The sequence below is a fragment of the Scyliorhinus torazame genome, chromosome 9 (assembly GCF_047496885.1).
Source record: "Scyliorhinus torazame isolate Kashiwa2021f chromosome 9, sScyTor2.1, whole genome shotgun sequence".
In the NCBI taxonomy this organism is placed as follows: Eukaryota; Metazoa; Chordata; class Chondrichthyes; order Carcharhiniformes; family Scyliorhinidae; genus Scyliorhinus; species Scyliorhinus torazame.
In genome coordinates this window covers 34,791,100-34,809,901 of record NC_092715.1, presented here as the reverse complement: position 1 = coordinate 34,809,901, position 18,802 = coordinate 34,791,100, and the positions used below count along the sequence as shown (strand labels likewise).

The 18,802-nt window shown below is 48.3% G+C and overlaps 1 protein-coding gene across 1 annotated transcript in view; it reads left to right on the top strand.

Moving 5' to 3' along the window:
* Window positions 1-18,802, top strand: part of LOC140429147 (15-hydroxyprostaglandin dehydrogenase [NAD(+)]-like) — a 131,095-nt gene that overhangs the window by 78,270 nt on the left and 34,023 nt on the right. The window contains exon 5 of the mRNA XM_072515776.1: window positions 15,158-15,234. Within this exon, the coding sequence (XP_072371877.1) occupies window positions 15,158-15,234 (77 nt within the window). The remainder of the gene's footprint in view (window positions 1-15,157; window positions 15,235-18,802) is intronic.

The window sequence follows — 18,802 nt, the reverse complement described above, 5'->3', positions numbered from 1 at the left end:
CCTTTCCTCTGACGTGGGCCGCATGGCGATGTGCACCCCATCGATCGCCCCCTGCACCATGGGTATCTGGGCAACAGTGGCGCAATCCGCCGTGCGGGCATCCTGGTGGGCGCAGTCCACAGGGAACTGTATGTACCGGTCCGCAATGTTGTACAGGGCGTTGGTGACGGCCCGGAAGCACCTGTGCACCGATGGCTGGGAGATGCCGGACAGGTACCCACTCGGTGACTGGAACGACCCCGTCGCAAAGAAGTTGAGGGTGACCGTCACCTTGACGGCCACCGGGAAGGCATGTCCACCCCCGGTCCCATGTGGCAGATGTGGGGGACAGTCTCCCGGCTCAGCCGGAGTCTCCTCCTGCACGCCCTGCCCGAGAGGTCCTCGAAGGACATGCGGGGCCGGTACACACGTTGTCGCATTGGACGCCTCCATGGCCGTGGCACACCCTCCTCCTCCTCCTCGTCATCCTCCTGCTGTGGCTCCACATGGCGTGGTGCTCCTGTGCCTCTCGGGCGTGTGGCCAAGCGGCCTGGGCAGCTTGCATGTGCCCCACTGCAGCCCGTTGCTCTACAACAGGCTCCGGCACCTCCCTGTCATGCCCGTGCTCCAGCTCCCACTGGGCCTCATGCAGGGTAGCAGCCCGCGTCACAGCGGCCAACAACGTTGGAAGATGGCTAAACATTGTACTATCTGTAGGGGGGTAGGGTAGACAGGGTTTCAGCATTGGTATACACCCCTCCACAACCAGGTACACAGGGCTGCGTGGCCAGCCCGGTTACCAGCACGCACCCCACCCCTGCCCCCTCGGTGCCCTGAGACCTGTCGGCCGTCCCCTCTGCCAGGGCCACGGTCTGGTGGCAGTGCCCGCATGGGGGCTCCCATGTGTGCCACCTTGGACATACCCGCTGGTGGGTGCTGCCAGTTTGGTGGGGGGGTGCCGATGTCTGGCACCCGTCAGGACGGCCGGGCTGCCTGCGCCGCGAAGCAAACGGGTTGGGTGGACAGCCGCGTTTCCGCCGACATGGGATCTGGCCGTTGGTTCCGCCCTGCCATGGCGGGCCGTGGCCACCCGCAGCCTTTCTTGCCCCCACTGCTCCTTCTCCACCCCGACCCCCAGATGTGTGGGCTCCCCCCCAACACCCCCGGATATGTGCCCCTCCCCCAACCCCGACAGGCTCCCCCACACCGCCCGCAGACACGGCCGCGCCGCTCCCCTTCCCGGGCTCCCCACCCCCCAGCGCGACTGGCTGACGCTGCTTTATACCATGTTAGAACGGCGCCGGCATGATATCCGGTCACGCTGACGGGACTTAGGCCCACCTGGCCCGGAGAATCCCTGCTCCAGCGGAGAATCGCCGCTGCGACCACTTTTGCCGATTCTCCGAGCGGCCAGGCACCATGCGTGGGCGCCCATTTTGCCACTCATCAGAGAATGGCGTCCCGCGATTCGTGCGGCGCCACGGCGATTCTCCGACCCGGCAGGAGGTCGGAGAATTCCGCCCAGTATTTCCCGTTTTAATGGCTGCGAGCCATGTGATGATGTCATCAAGCCCCTCCATCCCCCCATGTGATGGCACCATTGCACAACCAAGCCCAGTGATTCAGTGAGTGGAGTCTGCCGCAATTTTGTCCTTTCTGTACATTCGAGGAAAATAGTCTTTTTACTGCATTTTCAGCTACTCACCCTTCCATACTAAACTAAACGTAATATTAAACAGTTTGTAATGCTCTGTTCACTGTGCTAGTTAAGGAATTTTGTGAACTTTTCAAAATAATTTTATGCAATACTGCAATACTACAGTACAGATAATATATTTCACTGTCAACCTTGTTTTTTAGATTTCTCTGCTGTTTGCATATTGAGGAATGGCTGTGAACTTCTGTTTATAAAATAATTCTTTGTTGCACAGAGTTACTGCTCTGTACTGGACCGTACAGTACCTGTGTTTGGGGAACCTATTGTAGAGTTGGGGGGGGGGGGATTTTCTGGCCGCTTCCGCCAGCGAGATCTTCTAGTCCCGTCGAAGGTGCACCCCCTCCGTGGGGAAGCCCGTGGATTCAATGGGAAATTCCATTGGCATCGGCAGGACCAGACGATCCTGTCGCCCGCCAATGACAGGTAGGTCCGGTCACCAAGAAACGCACCCCGGTGAGGGGGGGAATCATCCCTTTGGTGTTTTAAAGAGATCTCTGCATGGAAGAAGCCTGCAAGTAAGGCCGCAATTTTAAAGTCTCACAATGTACTTATATTGTGCTGAATGGAGGAAAATGTTCCATATATTGGGGCTGGATTAGCACAGTGGGCTAAACAGCTGGCTTGTAATGCAGAACAAGGCAGCAGCGTGGGTTCAGTTCCCGTACCGGCCTCCCCGAACAGGCGCCGGAATGTGGCGACTAGGGGCTTTTCACAGTAACTTCATTCGAGGCTACTTGTGACAATTAGCGATGACTATTGTTATCATAGATTATCATAGAATTTACAGTGCAGAAGGAGGCTATTCGGCCCATCGAGTCTGCACCGGCTCTTGGAAAGAGCACCCTACCCAAGGTCAACATCTCCACCCTATCCCCACAATCCAGTAACCCCACCCAACACTAAGGGCAATTTTGGACACTAAGGGCAATTTATCATGGCCAATCCACCTAACCTGCACATCTTTGGACTGTGGGAGGAAACCGGAGCACCCGGAGGAAACCCACGCACACACGGGGAGGATGTGCAGACTCCGTACAGACAGTGACCCAAGCCGGAATCGAACCTGGGACCCTGGAGCTGTGAAGCAATTGTGCTAGCCACAATGCTGCCGTGCTGCCCAGTTATGTTGTGTTATATATCTGTTGCAGTAATATTTTTTTAAATCCTAATTTAACATTCAGGCAGGTGGTGTGTCTGAAAAAGATGCAGCTAAGATGTTGTAGAAGTGTGATCATCATTGTTTATAATCCTTTAATTGTTTGCCTACATATGGTGAATGTTTATAGAAAGAAGGTTCACTGGGGTTTAAATAATTGAGCGATTGGTGTTTCGCCTTAGTAAGCTAGTCATAAGACAGGTAGTGGATTGAGTTAATGGGAGGAGCCAGGTCTGTAGCAGACAGTTTAGCTTTTAGTCCACCAAAGACTGAACGACTTGCAGGTTGTGTCTGGAAAGGATCTCTCTCCTTTGCTGAAAGCAAGTCTCTTTACAAAGGACAGCAAATATCTCTGTGTTTGCTAACTTTATCTGCATGTGATTTTTGACCTGTATTGGGCTTTACTTAATTGGCGATAGAGAAGGTATATGTTAGAAGTTAAAGTGTTTAATTTATTGCAAAGAATTGCACTGAGTGCTGAATTTGGTGCATTTGAGTGCTACAGTGAGAGTTTGGTGACTGAGGGAGTTAGGTGAGGAGGGAGTTAGGTGAGGAGGGAGTAAGGTGCTCCTTTCATTTTGTTTCCTACATTTCCGCAAAGAGTGAGAAGAGAGCCAGGAGTTTACAGGGGAGTGCAGCTGACTGGGAGCAGGGTGGAGGGCGGAGATCCAGTTGGTCCACAGGGCAGCTATATTCTGTAAGGTAAGAGGGGATGGAGGCTAGGCCAGTTGCATGCTCCTCCTGTAGGATGTGGGTGGTGAGGGATACCACCGGTGTCCCCGCTGACTATACTTGCGGGAAGTGCACCCAACTCCAGCTCCTCAAAGACCGTGTTACGGAACTGGAGCTGAAGCTGGATGAACTTCGGATCATCCGGGAGGCAGAGGGGGTGATAGAGAAGAGTTACAGGGAGGTAACCACACCCAAGGTACAGGACAAGAATAGCTGGGTTACAGTCAGGGGAAAAAAAACAAACAGGCAGACAGTGCAGGGATCCCTCGTGGCCGTTCCCCTTCAAAACAAGTATACCGTTTTGGATGCTGTTGGGGGGGAAGACCTACTGGGGGAAAGCCCTAGCGGCCAGGTCTCTGGCACTGAGTCTGGCTCTGGGGCTCAGAAGGGAAGGGGGGAGAATAGAAAAGCAATAGTTGTAGGAGATTCAATGGTTAGGGGAATAGATAGGAGATTCTGTGGTCGCGAGCGAGACTCCCGCAAGGTATGTTGCCTCCCGGGTGCCAGGGCCAGGGATGTCTCGGATCGTGTCTTCAGGATCCTTAAGGGGGAGGGGGAGCAGCCAGAAGTCGTGGTGCACATTGGTACCAACGACGTAGGTAGGAAAAGGGGTGTGGAGGTAATAAATGAGTTTAGGGAGTTAGGCTGGAAGTTAAAAGCCAGGACAGACAGAGTTGTCATCTCTGGTTTGTTGCCGGTGCCACGTGATAGCGAGGCTAGGAATAGGGAGAGAGTGCAGCTGAACACGTGGCTGCAGGAATAGTGTAGGAGGGAGGGCTTCAGGTATTTGGATAATTGGAGCGCATTCTGGGGAAGGTGGGACCTGTACAAGCAGGACGGGTTGCATCTGAACCAGAGGGGCACCAATATCCTGGGAGGGAGGTTTTCTAGTACTCTTCGGGAGGGTTTAAACTAATTTGGCAGGGGAATGGGAACCAGATTTGTAGTCCAGCAACTAAGGTAGCCGATATTCAGGACGCCAAAGCGTGAGGCAGTGGGGAAGGGAACACTGACAAAGGAGAGTACTTGCAGACACGGAGGTGGGTTGAAGTGTGTATACTTCAACGCAAGAAGCATCAGGAATAAGGTGGGTGAACTTAAGGCATGGATCGATACTTGGGACTACGATGTGGTGGCCATCACGGAAATTTGGATAGAAGAGGGGCAGAAATGGTTGTTGGAGGTCCCTGGTTATAGATGTTTCAATAAGATTAGGGAGGGTGGTAAAAGAGGTGGGGGTGTGGCATTGTTAATTAGAGATAGTATAACAGCTGCAGAAAGGCAGTTCGAGGAGTATCAGCCTACTGAGGCTGTATGGGTTGAAGTCAGAAATAGGAAAGGAGCAGTCACCTTGTTAGGAGTTTTCTATAGGCCCCCCATTAGTAGCAGAGATGTGGAGGAACAGATTGGGAAACATATTTTGGAAAGGTGCAGAAGTCACAGGGTAGTAGTCATGGGTGACTTTAACTTCCCAAACATTGAGTGGAAACTCTTTAGATCAAATAGTTTGGATGGAGTGGTGTTTGTGCAGTGTGTCCAGGAAGCTTTTCTAACACCGTATGTAGATTGTCCGACCAGAGGAGGGGCAATATTGGATTTAGTACTTGGTAATGAACCAGGGCAAGTGATAGATTTGTTAGTGGGGGAGCAGTTTAGAGATAGTGACCACAATTCTGTGACTTTGACTTTAGTAATGGAGAGGGATAGGTGCATGCAACAGGGCAAGGTTAAAATTGGGGGAAGGGTAAATACGATGTTGTCAGACAAGAATTGAACTGCATAAATTGGGAACATAGGCTGTCAGGGAAGGACACAAGTGAAATATGGAACTTGTTCAAGGAACAGGTACTACGTGTCCTTGATATGTATGTCCCTGTCAGGCAGGGAAGAGATGGTCGAGTGAGGGAACCATGGTTGACAAGAGGGGTTGACAAGAATGTCTTGTTATGAGGAAAAAGGAGACTTATGTAAGGCTGAGGAAACAAGGTTCAGACAGGGCGTTGGAGGGATACAAGATAGCCAGGAGGGAACTGAAGAAAGGGATTAGGAGAGCTAAGAGAGGGCATGAACAATCTTTGGCGGGTAGGATCAAGGAAAACCCCAAGGCCTTTTGCACATATGTGAGAAATACGAGAATGACGAGAGCGAGGGTAGGTCCGATCAAGGACAATAGCGGGAGATTGTGTATGGAGTCTGAAGAGATAGGGGAGGTCTTGAACGAGTACTTTTCTTCTGTATTTACAAATGAGAGGGGCCATATTGTTGGAGAGGACAGTGTGAAACAGACTGGTAAGCTCGAGGAAATACTTGTTAGGAAGGAAGATGTGTTGGGTATTTTGAAAAACTTGAGGATAGACAAGTCCCCCGGGCCTGACGGGATATATCCAAGGATTCTATGGGAAGCAAGAGATGGAATTGCAGGGGATTGGAGAGTGGCGAATGTCTTGCCCCTGTTCAAAAAAGGGACGAGGGATAACCCTGGGAATTACAGGCCAGTTAGTCTTATTCGGTGGTAGGCAAAGTCATTGAAAGGGTACTGAAGGATAGAATTTCTGAGCATCTGGAAAGACACTGCTTGATTAGGGATAGTCAGCACGGATTTGTGAGGGGTAGGTCTTGTCTTACAAGTCTTATTGAATTATTTGAGGAGGTGACGAAGCATATGGATGAAGGTAAAGCAGTGGATGTAGTATACATGGATTTTAGTAAGGCATTTGATAAGGTTCCCCATGGTAGACTTCTGCAGAAAGTAAGGAGGCATGGGATAGTGGGAAATTTGGCCAGTTGGATAACGAACTGGCTAACCGATAGAAGTCAGAGAGTGGTGGTAGATGGCAAATATTCAGCCTGGATCCCAGTTACCAGTGGCGTACCGCAGGGATCAGTTCTGGGTCCTCTGCTGTTTGTGATTTTCATTAATGACTTGGATGAGGGAGTTGAAGGGTGGGTCAGTAAATTTGCAAATGATACGAAGATTGGTGGAGTTGTGGATAGTGAGGAGGGCTGTTGTCGGCTGCAAAGCGACATAGATAGGATGCAGAGCTGGGCTGAGAAGTGGCAGATGGAGTTTAACCCTGAAAAGTGTGAGGTTGTCCATTTTGGAAGGACAAATATGAATGCAGAATACAGGGTTAACGGTAGAGTTCTTGGCAATGTGGAGGAGCAGAGAGATCTTGGGGTCTATGTTCATACATCTTTGAAAGTTGCCACTCAAGTGGATAGAGCTGTAAAGAAGGCCTATGGTGTGCTAGCGTTCATTAACAGAGGGATTGAATTTAAGAGCCGTGAGGTGATGATGCAGCTGTACAAAACTTTGGTAAGGCCACATTTGGAGTACTGTGTACAGTTCTGGTCGCCTCATTTTAGGAAGGATGTGGAAGCTTTGGAAAAGGTGCAAAGAAGATTTACCAGGATGTTGCCTGGAATGGAGAGTAGGTCTTACGAGGAAAGGTTGAGGGTGCTTGGCCTTTTCTCATTAGAACGGAGAAGGATGAGGGGCGACTTGATAGAGGTTTATAAGATGATCAGGGGAATAGATAGAGTAGACAGTCAGAGACTTTTTCCCCGGGTAGAACAAACCATTACAAGGGGACATAAATTTAAGGTGAATGGTGGAAGATATAGGGGGGATGTCAGAGGTAGGTTCTTTACCCAGAGAGTAGTGGGGGCATGGAATGCACTGCCTGTGGAAGTAGTTGAGTCGGAAACATTAGGGACCTTCAAGCAGCTATTGGATAGGTACATGGATTACGGTAAAATGATATAGTGTAGATTTATTTGTTCTTAAGGGCAGCACGGTAGCATTGTCGATCGCACAATTGCTTCACAGCTCCAGGGTCCCAGGTTCGATTCCGGCTTGGGTCACTGTCTATGTGGAGTCTGCACATCCTCCCCGTGTCTGTGTGGGTTTCCTCCGGGTGCTCCGGTTTCTTCCCACAATCCAAAGATGCGCAGGTTAGGTGGATTGGCCATGATAAATTGCCCTTAGTGTCCAAAATTGCCCTTAGTGTTGGGTGGAGGTGTTGACTATGGGTAGGGTGCTCTTTCCAGGAGCCGGTGCAGACTCAATGGGCCGAATGGCCTCCTTCTGCACTGTAAATTCAATGATAATCTATGATTAATCTAGGACAAAGGTTCGGCACAACATCGAGGGCCGAAGGGCCTGTTCTGTGCTGTATTTTTCTATGTTCTATCTGTTAATTGTAATCTATTTTCTGTGATGTTAATGCATTCGTCCTGTGTTAAGAATAAAGTTTGTTTGATATATGAAAGATTCCAGTTTGTCAGCAGAATTACTCTTGGGGTTTGAAGGACCCTTCACAGTTTACAAATTTCAAAATTGTTTCTCGTCCAGTTTCCTAACGTACATTGGGTTTTAGTCCGGTGATGTAACAATATGTACAATTTAAAGCTAGTCTCCGCAATAGTGACCATGACAACACCATTGATTGTCATCTGATTCACTAATTTTCACCCTTTCCAGGTACCACCTGCACGTCATCCTGTCGTTGACAGATTAAAAGCGAAATTGCTTGCTACTGACCTGGCTCCTCCCATTAATTACATCATCTCTAACCCATTAACTGTCTTATAACCATCTTATTAAGGCTAAACACAACCCCTCAATGATCTAAACCCGAGAGAACCTTCTTTCTATAAACAAAAGTTCATTTGCCCTATATACACTATTTCACTGTTGCATATTCACTATTACACTATTGCCCTATTTCACAGTAACTTCATTTGAAGCCTACTCGATAAGCGATTTTCATTTTTCATTTTCATTTCATTTCATACGCAAACAATTAAATGATTATAATCAATGATTATCCCACTTTTACAACATCTTTAGTAATTGAAGTCTGCCCTCCTTACCCAGTCTGGTGTACATGTGACTCCAGATCCACAGTGTTGGAGGGCATTTTGTGATACTGGACTATGATATAAATTATAGGTGGCCCTGTAACTACATTTGTGCTCCTATATTACTTTTGAATAGTTCCGATGAGACAAAAGGTACTCATTGGCTTAGATGCCTGTTTAGAAGAAGCAAGTTGTAGAAATAGATAGTGTATACACAATGCTTGTTTATATCAGAAAGGGCACAAAATGGCTGTTAATTATTTTAGCAATACTAAAGACACAAAATGCTGAACTAGCCACTTTCCTTTGAAAATAAGTTACAAACTGTGTAAACTACCTCATGAGAACCTAGGGAGTATTTCAACAGCTGATAACAGCTTCCCAGAACAAGAAATGCTATGTGCCCTTGATAAGATCAAGGACCCCAGTTGCAGACAGAACATCATTATGTTAGTTTTGAACGACTTCTGTATAAAGTTAGGGGTGCGTAAGACACCACTCACTTTAACCATATATGTGATAACTGGGATGCTAGGAAAATTGATTGACTGCATGTAATGAAGTGTGATGCAAATATAGTTGATTAATTGTATGTAAATGAGAATACAACTAATTCCGCCCCTTGAATCTGTGTATTAACCCATGTGAGCCTTAGCTCAAGTGAGAAAAGGTGCTGTCAATAGGCTGCGGAGCCTCGGGCCTTTTCTCCCAGAATTCTGATATAATAAACTGCTTTTTTTACTTATACTCAGGACTTTGTGTGAATATTTTCACCTCTAACAACATCAAATGTGATTGACTCTTAACTGCCCTCTGCAATGGCCGAGCAAGCCACTCAATTCGAGGGAAATTAGGGATGGGTAACAAATGCTGGCCTTCCCACCCACGCCTGAATCCCATGAATAAAAAATCTGTGCTAATTTTTAATTAGATGTAACTGACAGCTCTTTCTACAAAGAAATTGAAGAATCGGGTCAAAGAAAAGACACTGCATACATTCTCAATCACATTTCAGATTGTGGACTGCACAATGGTTTGCACTATATTTTCAGGGACTTATATCTCCGTATGTTCTGGAGCAAAATTTATTGGCAGAGCCAGGCCCTCACTTGGTAGAAGGATCCGATCTGAAAGGAAAATGGTTTAGGTCGAGAGCTTGTGAAATGATCACAAACTACATCATGGTTAGAAAAATGAATCACAGAATCCCTACAGAGCAGAAGGAGGTCATTCAACCCATCGAATCTGCACTGACCCTCCAAAAGAGCACCTGCCCAGGCCAAATCTCCCGCCCTATCCCCAGAACCCCAACTAACCTTTGGATGCTAAGGGGCAATTTAGCATGGCCAATCCACCTAACTGGCACATCTTTGGACTGTGGGAGGAAACCGGAGCACCCAGAGGAAACCTACGCAGACAGGGGGAGAACATGCAGACTCCACACAGTCACCCAAGGTCAGCATCGAACCCTGGCCACTGTGCCACAGTGCCACCGGTGGAATAACTATACAGCTTCCTTCGTCACTGTCTGGCCTTGGGCTTCCGACAGCTGAGGCAATTTCGAGAGGCCGGAGCAAGACAGTTTGCAGGTCCTGGCACTCTGCGCATCACTCAGTATGCTTGTTTAGAGGTCTCACAGGTATCTTGACAACATGCTCTCGCATTTATTAATGTAGAGAGAACAGAAGCTTTGGAGATTTAGGTGTACAGAAATAACTAAAAGCTAGTGTTTAGGTTCAAAAAGTAATCAAATAGGTCAATGTTGGCTTTTATCTCAAGGGGGCTGAAATACAAATGGGATGACGTTATGCCTCAGATGCAGAGAGAGTCTTGATTGGACCCCATTTCAAGCTGGACTGTATTCAGTTCTGGGGAAGGAAGCTCTGGGAGGTGATAGTGTCCTCAAGATGATACAACATTCACCCGAAATATACCAATGGTTTCGGAGATTAAATTCTGAAGAGAAAGGATAGGATGTGTGTGTATGAGTCTGTGTGGGTGCGAGCGTGTGTGTATAGTGTGTTTATGTGTGTCTGTGTGTTTGTGTCCATGTGTGTGAGTATTTGTTTTTTAAAATAAATTTAGAGTACCCAATTCATTTCTTCCAATTAAGGGGCAATTTAGCGTGGCCTATCCACCTCGGCTGCACGTCTTTGGGTTGTGGGGGTGAAACCCACGCAAACATGGGGAGAATGTGCAAACTCCACACGGACAGTGACCCAGGGCCGGGATCGAACCTGGGACCTCGGCGCCGTGAGGCAGCAGGGCTAACCCACCGCGCCACCGTGCTGCCCTGTGTGTGAGTATGTGTGTGTCTGTGCAGGTGTGTTTATGAGTATTTGTGTGTCGGTGTGTTATAACCTGCACGAATCCTAACGGCTGGGGACAATTGGTTATCCCATGATTCTTGGGGTCTATTGTGCTGGATTCTTCATGGCCCTCACAAAACTGTGCATGTGTGTGTGTGCATATTTGTGTGTCTGTGCATGTGTGTATGTGTGGCTAAGTGTACGTGTATGTGGTGCCGGTTCAGCTCAGTTGGCTGGACAGCTAGCTTCTGATGCACAACGAGGCCAACAGCATAGGTTCAATTCCTGTACCAGGTGAGGTTATTTATGAAGGACCTGCCCTCTCATTCCTGGCCCTTGCCTGAGGTGTGGTAATCCTCAGGTTAAATCACCATCTTTGGTCATCTGGGACTATGGTGATTTTACTTACTTGCATGTGTGTGTACATATGCTTCTGCAAGAACAGTTTTGGACTATATATGTTTCTCTGGTAAGTTCTAAGTAATTTGCACTGGGCTGCACCCAGGATCTACATCAGCTCCAGAATATTTATAGCTGAAAATAACTGACTATCAGTAGTGAACATGTTCATGCATGCATAAGACATTCCTTTGCCTGCTATTTTAATGGGACCACTTGTTGCTAATATGTCACAATAATGCTGAAGTCAATTGTTCAATGGGATATTAACGTGTGCCTGATTTGCTTCAACGTCATGCACATTGAACTTCAGCCAGTGAGGATTAAGTTAATCTTTGGTCTCCCATCTGCAAGTGAGAGAATCAAAGAATCATAGAATTTACATGGCAGAAGGAGGTCATTCGGTGCATTGAGTCTGCACCAGCCCTTGGAAAGAGCACCCTACCTAGGCCCACACCTCCACCCTATCCCAGTAACCCCACCTAACCTTTTTTGTTTAGATACTGAGGACAATTTATCATGGTCAATCCACCTAACCTGCACATCTTTGGACTGTGGGAGGAAACCAGAGCACCCGGAGGAAACCCATGCAGACACGGGGAGAACATGCAGACTCCGCACAGCCAGTGACCCGGCGAGGAATCGAACCTGGAACCCTGGAGCTGTGAAGCAACTGTGCTAAACATTGTGCTATCATGCAGCCGTGTAAAAGAGTTGCAAACAATGGTGCAATTGCTTGAGGAGTTTCAGAAACTGGAAGATTATTGTGTGGACGTTCCCCAACCGGAAATGTTACAAAATACTGAGGTGGATTTGCCATCATGTCCTACCACAAATATGTAGATATGGTTTAAGCTTTAGTAAATTCGTAGTATCTGGTTCTGAGCTAATTGGGGCTTTGTGGTAGAGTGATAACTTTGCCACAGATCCTCAATGCAACTCCAAGAGGGCAGGATTAATCAACCTTGCCCAGCTTACAGGATCAAGTAGATAGGTTTACACAAAAGTACTCGTCACTGACATCCTAAAACCAGTCTTGCACCAGTTTCATCAGTTTGGGATGGTTTAATCAATAAATCATGTTGCTCTTGCTCTTGAAAGGTCCAATTGTCTTCTCACCCACAGTCTTTTCTGTGGGGGGAGAGTTCCAGATTTCTGCTCTCTTTCATGTGAAGAAGTGTTTCCTGATATTCCACATACTTGTACTTTTAAGATGATGTCCCCTTGGCCCTTGATTCCCCGACCAGAGGCGATAGTTTCTCTATGTCTATTCCACTAAAATTCCTTTAACAAGTCAAACATCCCAATCAAGTCACCGGCTCTGTCTCCTATATCCAAGGAATGCCATACAAATTCATAGTAAGAAGTTTTACAACACCAGGTAAAAGTCAAACAGGTTTGTTTTGAATCACTAGCTTTCGAAGCGCAGCTCCTTCCTCAGGTGAATGAAAAGTGGAGTACAAATACATATATAGACAAATTCAATGATGCAAGATGATACTTTGAATGTGAGTCTTTGCAGGTAATTTAAGTCTTTACAGGTCTAGATAAAGCAACTGGAGAGAGAGATAATCACAGGTTAAAGATGTGTGAATTGTCTCAAGCCGGGACAGTGGATAGGATTTCACAAGCCCAGGCCAGATGGATTTGGATTTGGATTTGTTTATTGTCACGTGTACCGAGATACAGTGAAAAATATTTTTCTGCGAGCAGCTCAACAGATCATTAAGTAAATGAAAAGAAAATACATAATAGGGCAACACAAGGTACACAATGTAACTACATAAACACCGGCATCAGGTGAAGGATACAGGGGTGTAGTGTTAATCAGGTCTGTCCATAAGCGGGTCATTTAGGAGTCTGATAACAGGAGGGAAGAAGCTGTTTTTGAGTCTGTTCGTGCGTGTTCTCAGACTTCTGTGTCTCCTGCCCGTTGGAAGAAGTTGGAAGAGTGAGTAAGCCGGTTGGGAGGGGTCTTTGATTATGCTGCCCGCTTTCCCCAGGCAGCGGGAGCTGTAGATGGAGTCAATGGATGGGAGGCAGGTTTGTGTGATGGACTGGGCGGTGTTCACGACTCTGAAGTTTCTTGGGGACTTGGGCTGAGCAGTTGCCATACCAGGCTGTGATGCAGCCAGACAGGATGTTTTCTATGGTGCATCTGTAAAAGTTGGTAAAAGTAAATGTGGACATGCCGAATTTCCTTAGTTTCTTGGAGGTAGTGTTGACGTGGGTGGACCAGGACAGATTTCTGGAAATGTGTACCCCTAGGAATTTGAAGCTGCTAACCATCTCCACCTCGGCCCTGTTGATGCTGACAGAGGTGTGTACAATACTTTGCTTCCTGAAGTCAATGACCAGCTCTTTAGTTTTGCTGGCATTGAGGGATAGATTGTTGTCGCTGCACCACTCCACTAGGTTCTTTATCTCCCTCCTGTATTCTGACTCGTCGTCATTCGAGATCCGGCCCACCATAGTCGTATCGTCAGCAAACTTGTAGATGGAGTTGGAATCAAATTTTGCCAATCAGTCGTGTGTGTACAGGAATCTGTTCGGGAGAGCTCGCAGAGAGTCGCCACCCTCCAGCGCCATCTTGCGGTAGGGCGGGTGAATGTAATGAGACATAAATCCAAGGTCCCAGTTGAGACCACACTCATGTGTGCGGAACTTGACTATCAGTTTCTGCTCGGCGATTCTGCTTTGTTGCACGTTCTGAAGGCGGCCTTGGAGAACGCTTACCCGCCATAGTTTAGTTGATTCACTTAATCTGCCAATGTTCCTTTGCAACTTGCTGCATTAATTATGGACGCTTCCAACTTAGTGACCTTCGCAAGCCTGGATAATTCCTTCATCAAAGTCTGTAATAAATATGGGGACAGTTTCAAGCACCAGAAAAAATCCCTGGGGACACAATTCATCAAATCTGCCAAACAAATTTTAAACCTTCTCTTCCCACTTTCTGTCTCCTACCTCCCAACTATTTTCAATTTTGTCGAAAGATAGCCTCCAATTCAATGGAGTTTATTTTGCAAATAATCTCTTGCCTTTCATATGTCAAACTGACCGGCCGGTAGTCACCTTCTTTCTTTATCCTACCATTCTTAAATAATGGAGTGACTGTAGAAAATTTCCAAACCAACCACACAAACCCCAAATCAAGAGAGCTTTGAACGATCATAGTTGGCATCGAGTTAGTTGTCGAGTCATTGAGGTTTGCAGCACAGACAAGGCCCCTCGGCCCATCACATCTACGCTGGTCAAAAACAACCATCTAACTATTCTAATCCTATTTTCCAGCACTTCTGGCCTTTTAATTCTGTGGCATGAAAACCATCAAGTCTGAAGTCCCATGATTTTCTCCATTTTCGTTTTGTTTCTTATCTTGAATTATGATAATACTTGCGCAGGATAGCTGTGCTGCAGTGGGGGAGGGGCCGCAGTAATGATGGGCGGCACGGTAGCACAGTAGTTAGCACTGTTGCTTCACAGCACCAGGGACCCCGGTTCGATTCCCGATTTGGATCACTGTCTGTGCGGAGTCTGCGCGTTCTCCTTGTGTCTGCGTGGGTTGCTCCGGTTTCCTCCCACAAGTCCCAAAAGACGTGCTTGTTCGGTGAATTGGACATTCGGAATTCTCCCTCAGTGTACCCGAACAGGCGCTGGAGTGTGGCGACTAGGGACTTTTCACAGTAGCTTCATTGCACTGTTAATTTAAGCCTACTTGTGACACTAATAAAGATTATTATTGTCAGTACTGTCACCAAATTCTGGGCCAACGTAATAGAAATCTTCAATGCATTTTTTTACTGAATAAGTGACCACGAGGGAAAGGTTTGTTTGAGAAAGTCAGCCGGCAATTACCATTGCAACGAGGTTTGAGAGAAGTTGAAACCCGAATAATAGTGTGTTATTGGTAGCTGTCAGGTCGTTTGTTGCTGAGGTAACTTTTTCCCTCAAAGATGCGGCAGATGTTATTTTACGCTGTAATTTGTTTAATTTATTTAGGTTTCCTACCAGCAGCACACTGTCCAGTGTACACAGCTTCGAAGCACGGCGTACTTGGTTTTACCCGATCTCTTGCTGTAAGTATTGTAAACAATAACAGTAGATCACCTGTTACCATAATCCTACAGTACACCACCGTTAGCTAAGCAGCAAGCAGTACATAGAATTTACAACACATAAACAGACCATTCAGCCCAACTCGTTTGATATGATGTTTATGCTCCACACTAATCTCCTTTTCTATTTCATCTCACCCTATCAGCATATCCTTCTATTCCTTTCTCCCTCATGTGTTTACATTAAATGCTCTATTCACCTCATATACTCCAGGTGGTAGCATCTTTCCTGTTCTTACCATTATCTGGGTAAAGAAGTTTCTCCTGAATTCCCTGTCTCATTTATTAGCCATGATGTGGAGATGCCGGTGTTGGACTGGGGTGGGCACCGTAAGAAGTCTTACAACACCAGGTTAAAGTCCAAAAGATTTATTTGGAATCACTAGCTTTCGGAGCTTAGTTCCTTCATCAGGTGAGTCATTTATTCGTGACTATTTAATGTTTTTGATCCAGCGTTTTGGACTCCACACCAGCAAAACATCTTCTCTATGTCTACCCTCTCAAAACACTTCATAATTTAAAAAGCCTCTCTTAGATCACCTCTTGGCTTTTTCTTTTCTAGAGGCAGGAGACCCTGCCTATACAATATGTCCTGCTTATTATAACCTCTCAGTTCTGGCATCATCCTGGTAAAAAAATGAATTTTGGGGCAAAAGTTACCTCAGCAACAAACAGCCTGTCTACCACCAATAACCAGATGATGAATCTGGTTGCAATTTCCTTCAACCCTCATTGCAATGGTAATTCCAGGCATTTGACGTTCTCAAACAAAGCTTTACCTCGCGTTCAGTCGCTTCAATGAAAAAAAACTGCATCGAAGATTTCTGTCACATTGGCCCAGATTTTGGTGACAGCAATGATGACAGAAATGTCAGCATTCATCATTATAGCTCCTCCCAAGCTGACAGCAACTTCTGGGCCGGGATTCGCAGCCCCCCCCGCCCCCCCCCCCCGCCGGATCGCAGATTCCCCAGGGGGAGGCGCAAATCCCGCCCCGCCGCCTCATCATCGGATGCCCTACTCTCCGCCGCCATTTTTCGGGTGGCGGCGGGATTCCCGCCACACCGGTCTGGGACTGTTGACAACGCCCCCCCCCCCCCCCCCCCCCCCCGGGCGATCCTCCGGGCCCCGATGGGCCGAGCGGCCGTCCAGTTCTGGCCAGTCCCGCCGGCATGAATTATTCAACTGACGTACCGGCGCGACCTGGCAGGTAAGTCGGCTGGTGCGGTCCTTGGAGGGGTGCAAGGGGATCCGAGCCCGGGCGGGGCCCCCACGGTGACCTGGCCCGCAATCGGGGCCTACCAATTTGCGGTCGGGCTTGTTCTATGGGGTGACTTCTTTCCTCCACGCCGGGCCCCTGCCGGGCTTCGCCGTATTGCGCGGGGGCCGGGGCGGAGAAGAGAACCCCCCGCGCATGCGCGAAAATATGCCGGCCGGCCTGCGCATGCACGGAAATATGCTGGCCGTTCCACGCATGCGAGATCACGCTGGCCGTTCCATGCATGCGCAAACTCACGCCGGCCCTTCGCCGCAAGCTGGTCCGGCGCCAACCCCTCCAGCGTCCACCTAGCCCCCGAGAGTTCGGAGAGTTCCTCACAGGGGCTGTTTAGCACAGGGCTAAATCGCTGGCTTTGAAAGCAGAACAAGGCAGGCCGGCAGCACGGTTCAATTCCCGTACCAGCCTCCCCGAACAGGCGCCGGAATGTGGCGACTAGGGGCTTTTCACAGTAACTTCATTTGAAGCCTACTTGTGACAATAAGTGATTTTCATTTCATTTTACACTTTCGGGGGCTGTTGACGCCTGAGTGGTTGGCGCCGGTGTTCCAGCCGGCGTGGGGACTTAGACCCCGACTGCTCATAAACAGTTAAATCACCGTCGGTGATTCTACAAGTTCCCACCCGGCGAACTGTCGAAATTTCCCGAACTGCAAATGAAGTGGAAATCATTGATCTGCTGAGAAATTGCCTTCCGGCCCCTCCCTCTAAATTCCCTTGAAAGAGTTACGCCTCATTGAATGAGGTGGAAATAGATTTAACAGCCCACAAAGTATCTCATTATTCATGAGCAGCTTCTAGTCCCTGAGAAGCAAGTTTGACATTTGTGGAATGTCAAATTTCTTCATTATGATTTTTAAAAATTCACATCTTAAAATTTTTTTCCAGAGATATATGTTCATAATACTTCAGTTTCTACTTCAATCTCGCGTGTAAGTCCTCATAATTTACTTCACTCTTTGTCGAAGTTTTATTAAAAATGAATGATTTTTACTTCCTGATTTGTTATCTGTGAGGATACAGACATTTGAACATACAAAGATATGGGGCTGGATTCTACGTTTGGGAGACTAAGGTCCCACGCCGGCATCAAAACGGTGGGTCTTTAGACCAGGGAAATTGGCACAAAACAGCCACCGATTCTCCATTTTGCTGGGGGCTAGCAGGGAGGCAGCGTAGAGCTCCCAGCTCCACCTCTCGATATAGCCCAGAGCATTGCTGGGTGCGCAGCAGCACATGCGCATGGCAGCGGCCTTCTGCGGCCGCGTCGTGCTTCATGGTGGACTCAGCCCACTGACCCGGACCACAGTAATAGTACACCCCTTCGCCCACTCGCTCGCCCCAGACCACCGGCCCACAGTGCTCCCAGCCCCAAATGAAGCCCCCCCCTGCCCGCGGATCGGCCCTCTCCTGACTGGAGCGGCACCGGACTGAGTCGGAAACTAGTCCGGTCGGGGACGGAGCATCGTGGGGCTGGCCTCGACACCTGGCGCAGCGTACACCTACAGTATGCCGCTTTGCAGGGGGCGAGGCATCGCGAAAGCGGCGCCGTCCCCGGTTTTGTCATCGTCGAGGATTCTCCGTCCCCTCACCGAACACGGGGGGTGTTCGCCATCGGGGGTTGGAAAATCCAGCCCATGAATTCAGAGGAAGAATAGGCCACCATGTTCCTTGAGCCTGCTCTGCCATTCGCTAAAATCATGGCCTGCATTTTCAGGAACCTGAAACGTTTCGCACCTGTCACCCTGAGAGTTGCCGGGAAACACATTCCCGCTGCCATTTCAAGCTCAGTTTTTTTTTTCCAATTAAGGGGAAATGTAGAGTGGCCAATCCACCTCACCTGCACATCTTTGGGTTGTGGGGGTGAAACCCACGCAGACAGGGGGAGAATGCGCAAACTCCACACAGACAGTGACCCGGGGCCGGGATCGAATCTGGGTCCTCAGCAACATAGACAGCAGTGCTAACCACTGCGCCACCGTGCCGCCCATTTCATGTTCAGTTGAGTTCTGATTGACAGCTTAGGCGAGAATTCCGTCCGCACTTGGATGGAAGTCCTGCCTGGAGACCTGTCAGCCAATCAAATTGTTTGTTATTTCTTCAGCCCCTCCAGGCACAGCGCTGCATGGGCCCTAAGAAGTACAGCAGGCTGTGCCTGAGACTATGTCCCGGGACCGCACTTCAGGGAAGTACCGGGCATCCCAGGGAGAGGAGGGTGGGGCATGCCCTGTCGGGTGGGGCATTGGGAGCGTG